Source organism: Notolabrus celidotus, chromosome 17 (genome assembly GCF_009762535.1).
Source record: "Notolabrus celidotus isolate fNotCel1 chromosome 17, fNotCel1.pri, whole genome shotgun sequence".
Classification (NCBI taxonomy): domain Eukaryota; kingdom Metazoa; phylum Chordata; class Actinopteri; order Labriformes; family Labridae; genus Notolabrus; species Notolabrus celidotus.
The window spans coordinates 512,344-517,240 of NC_048288.1; the positions used below are offsets into that span (position 1 = coordinate 512,344).

Consider the following 4,897-nt stretch of genomic DNA (forward strand, 5'->3'; position numbering starts at 1 on the left):
TGTCAACAGTCGTTAAGAAGTCAGATAGTGAATATATTTCTTCAACTGTGTGGTTAAAATGATGCTTTTCAAAGTATGTCGGCTGTATTTTTAAATAAATGCAGAATCTGAAGACATGAGTGTGACAAATTATTATGCAAGTTGATAATAAGAGCATATAACTTGTAAAAATAAACAGAAAAAAACATTTTTAATGTTCTATTGATTGAAAATAATAATATTTACTACAACTGTATTCAAACTTCAACAAAAAGGTACAGCTCACAGAGTCATCAGAGAAGTCATCAGAAACTAAATCAGTTTACAGTGACCTCTGACCCTCACTGAAAGAAAAGGAGGTTATATTGGACATTAGAGAAACATGTCAGATTTGAAATGTTTCAAAGATATTAACAGTTTTATTTTGTATACAGATCTAAAAGTCTAAAAGTAGTATGGGAGGTAGAACCTTCAGTTATCAGGCCCCTCTCCTTTGGAATCATCTACCAGTCAGGGTCCGGGAGGCAGACACCCTCTCTACTTTTAAGAGTAGGCTTCAAACTTTCCTTTTTGATAAAGCTTATAGTTAGAGCTGGATCAGGCTTGGACCAGATCTTAGTTATGCTGCTATAGGCTTAGACTGCTGGGGGAACTGGTGCACTGACACACTGGGATCCTAGCTCACCCCCTTCCCCCCAACCCTTTCATCACTTACTTTAACTCTCCCCATTAAAGTTACTAACCATAGACCTTTCTGGAGTCCCTGAGCTCCCTTGTCTCGTAGGTTCCTCTGAGCTGCCGTAGACGTCCTCCTGCTGTGGACGTTCCAGACTCCAGCTGATACAGACGTGCTGGACTCCAGCGGCAACAGCTACTACTACTCGTCTCATCACTATCACCGCTCCCTCTCTCTCTTACTCCCCTCTATCCCTCTTTCCAGACCCAACTGGGTCGAGGCATGATGTCTGTCTAACATGAGTCTGGTTCTGCTCGAGGTTTCTGCCTGTTAAAGGAAGTTTGTCCTCTCCACTGTAACTAGCTAAATACTGCGATGTGCAATGCTCATGATGGATTAAGGTGGGGTCAGACTGAGTCTTACCCTGTCTTGAAGTTGTTTGTAAAAGCGTCTTGAGATAACGTTTGTTGTGATTTGGTGCTATACAAATAAAGATTGATTGATGATTGATTGATCTAAAGAAAACTGTTGTTCTTGTTGAAGTTTGAAAACAGTTGTAGTAAATATTATTATTTCCAATCAATAGAACGTTTAAAATGGTGCCTAGTTTTATTTTTATAAGTTATATGCTCTTATTATGTGCCTTTAGCACTTTCAGATTTCTTGAAATGAAAAGTGCGTTATAAATAAAATGTATTATTATTCTTATCACCAACTTGCATAATAATGTGTCACGCTCATTTCTGCAGATTCTGCATTTATTTAAAAATACAGCCGATGTAATTTGAAAAGCATCATTTTAACCACACAGTTGAAGAAATATATTCACTATCTGACTTCTTAACCAATTTGAAAACGACTGTTAACATATATATAAATTTAAATATTCACAAAAATGCAACTTGCATACTACTTTGGAACACAGTGTAGAGCAACAAACAGCAGATTCCTTATCACTTACTCTCAGAGCTGATGTTATTATTTATGTTTGTTCTCTGTGTTTATCTCATCGTTTATGTTTAGTGTGTATGTTTTTTGCTGTAAATCGTGAGAGTATGTATCACATGTAAAGTTGTTAAATGTGTTCAGTGGTGCATTCAGGGGACAGTGTGAAATCCCCTCATCAGCACTTCTTGGTTCTCTCTGCATGCCTCCACACGACGTTTGAATGAAGTTATGTCACTAAGCACATGCTCAGTGTGTTCACAGATGTTGTCCTCAGGCAAAGGTACACCTGAAAAACCAGTCCCTCACTACACCTAGACTCCTGCCCAGACCCCAAAACCCTGACTACTCCATACAGTAAGGCAGGTAACGTCCTGCACACAGACTGTCTGCAGGGGAGAAATATCACTAAACTCTGGATGACTGTGTTTTGACTTATTCTAAGTTATGAAATGCAAGCTTGAAATAAACCATGATTCACTGGGCCTACAGATGAACAGATTAGTTAATCTGCTCTGCAGGTGTGAAATATGACGCCTTGTTAGCAGTGAAGGTAAATAGAGGCAAGCGGAACAACATGCTCAACATGCTCATTTTAAACCTCTAATTAAAATAAGAACAACAAAGGTGGAAGGAGTTAGAGACCTTTGAGGAGGTGGTCAGCACGGTAGCACTCCCCCGTCTTGGCATCTTTCACCATGTAGTCAGCGAATTTATCCACATGTCCTGAAGTCCTGAGGGGACACAGCAACTTTAGGGACCTCAAATCAAGACATGTAGCTGTGCATGTTTTTGGAATCTGTCGGCACCTACTTGAGGACAGGCTCCGGGGTCAGCATGGTGCAGTCGATCTCCAGGATCTGCTCCTCCTGGATGAAGTGCTGCCTCCAGGTCTGCAGGATGTTGTTCTTCAGAGCACAGCCGACAGGACCAAAGTCGTACAGGCCGCTCACACCTGAGGAACAAAGCCATGGTGATAAATCTGAGCCCTGCTCTCTGTGGTGTCTCTTATTCTCCTCTATCCCTCTTTCCAGACCCAACTGGGTCGAGGCAGATGTGTGTCTAACATGATTCTGGTCCTGCTCGAGGTTTCTGCCTGTTAAAGGAAGTTTGTCCTCTCCGCTGTAACTAGCTAAATACTGTGAGGTGTAATGCTCATGGTGGATTAAGGTGGGGTCAGACTGAGTCTTATCCTGTCTTGGTGTTGGGTCTCTGTTCATAATTTGACATAGAGTGGTCTAGACCTGCTCTGTTTGTAAAAGAGTCTTGAGATAACGTTTGTTGTGATTTGGCACGATACAAATAAAGATTGATTGATTGATTGTGTCTGCACTTTGACTCTCTGTTTACTGTGTTTACCTCCATATATTGCAAAAGCCTGATCGTAGAAGAACCTCCTCTTCAAGGTGTCCTCCATCTTCCCTCTGTCCACTGTGTCATCTTTGGGCTGTAGAGCGAGCTCCTACATGATGGAGAATGATTACATGTAAAGTCAATGTTACTCAGACTGAAAGTGGAACCAAAACTGATATCAATGAGTCAGCCATTGTTATCAGTCTCTGACCTTTGCTTCCAGAATCTTCTTCCTGGCTTTGAGCTCTGAGACAGCTCTGCTGATCTCCTGCTCCGTGGCGCCTTTTTCCTTCAGCTGCTGCACCCGGTCACCCTGAGGACAAACACACTTCTTTAGCTTCTGTCCCACACAAAACTTCAGACCTCAGTTCTCTCTGTTTGGTCTTCAAATGACAGCGCCTCATAATTCAGTCATCAGTTTTGATATGCACATGTACAGAAGAGGATTAGGGCCACTGAAAAAAATAATTAAATTAAGGTCAATTTAAAAATACATATATATATATTTTTATTCTGAGATTAAAGTCTTGAACTTAAATTAGCCAGTGGAAACAGGGATGTTTTAAATAATTTCACTCTGAAAATATCCAAAATAAATGACTAATATGCTACATTTCCAATGGCTTTTATTTTGAAACTCCAAATCAGGTATAGCTGTAATTGGCAGCATCACATTTTGAGGTTTTCTCCTTTCAGTCTGAATCAAAACATCAACGGAAACTGAGATTTATTGTAATGCCAAATATATAATTACCAGGCACATTTCTATATTTCAGACTGCTTTTATTTTGAGAATCCACCAGAATTCTGACTTTAATTTCAGAATAATAATAAAAAATTAATTTGACCTTAATTTTTTTTCAGTGGCCCCAATCCTCTTCCGTAGGCTACACGTTTCCTATCTGTAACAATGAAACTCAAACGGACACAAACAGGTTTTATTTGTTTGTGTATTTCTAACATGAACAGAACACTTCAGTATAAGAACGCGACTCTCTTTCTGTAATGTCTCTTTCGTTTTCACTTCCATCCTGCTCTCTGCACACTGCGTGGACTGCTGCAGACTACCAGACGACGTGAAACTCTTTGACATGTCCCTTTAATCATGACGGACACACACTGAAAGTTATTCAAGTCTATGCTACAGTTTGCCTTCTGCAGGACACGGTAGTAAACCCTGTCCTCCTGGAAACTCCTCAGCTGCATGCTGTACTATCTGACCTGTCCGGTTCGGGTCCCGCAGGTGTGCAGCCTGTCCGTGTCTCACCTGTTCCCTCACAGCCTCCCTCAGAGGAGCCAGGACTTCTTCCATGTTGACACGTTTTGCAGCTCCGCGCAGCTCGCTCCTCCTGCAGACAGACGAGAATCTGAGGCAGACTGTTTCCTTCAGAGCTGTTTCTGTCCTCAGAGAGGAAGAGGAGGAGGAGCAGGAGGAAAAAGAGGAAGAAGGGGAGGCGCGTGTTTCTGTACATTGTGCCTGAAACGAAGAGTATTTGTTGCATCAGCCAGAAAGCTTTTCTTCTCCTGTACAGACCACAGTGAGCACACATCCTGCAGTCCTCCTGTAAGGACTCTACAGTCATGGCCAAAAGTTTTGAGAATGACACAAATATTACATTTTCACAAAGTCTGCTGCTTCAGGGTTTTTAGGTGTTTTTGTCAGATGTTTCTATGGTATAATGAAATACAATTAGAAGCAATTCACAAGTATCATATGCTTTTATTGAGAATTACACAGAATTCATGCAATAAGTCAATATTTGCAGTGTTGACCCTTCTTTTTCAAGACCTCTGCAATTCTCCCTGGCATGCTGTCAATCAACTTCTGGACCAAATCCTGACTGATGGCAGTCCATTCTTGCATAATCAATGCTTGGAGTTTGTCAGAATTTGTGGGTTTTTGATTGTCCACCCGCCTCTTGAGGATTGACCACAAGTTCTCAA

At 41.2% G+C, this 4,897-nt stretch overlaps 1 protein-coding gene across 1 annotated transcript in view; it reads right to left on the bottom strand.

Moving 5' to 3' along the window:
- The window catches only part of LOC117829268 (glycine--tRNA ligase-like), a 12,443-nt gene extending 8,053 nt beyond the window's left edge, over positions 1-4,390 (bottom strand). Inside the window, exons 1-5 of the mRNA XM_034706891.1 lie at positions 4,221-4,390; positions 3,165-3,266; positions 2,960-3,062; positions 2,414-2,555; positions 2,246-2,334 (exon numbers count right to left, since the gene is read on the bottom strand). Coding sequence (XP_034562782.1) covers positions 2,246-2,334; positions 2,414-2,555; positions 2,960-3,062; positions 3,165-3,266; positions 4,221-4,265 — 481 coding nt within the window. The 5' untranslated portion in view covers positions 4,266-4,390. The remainder of the gene's footprint in view (positions 1-2,245; positions 2,335-2,413; positions 2,556-2,959; positions 3,063-3,164; positions 3,267-4,220) is intronic.
- Between the last annotated feature and the right edge of the window lie 507 nt (positions 4,391-4,897).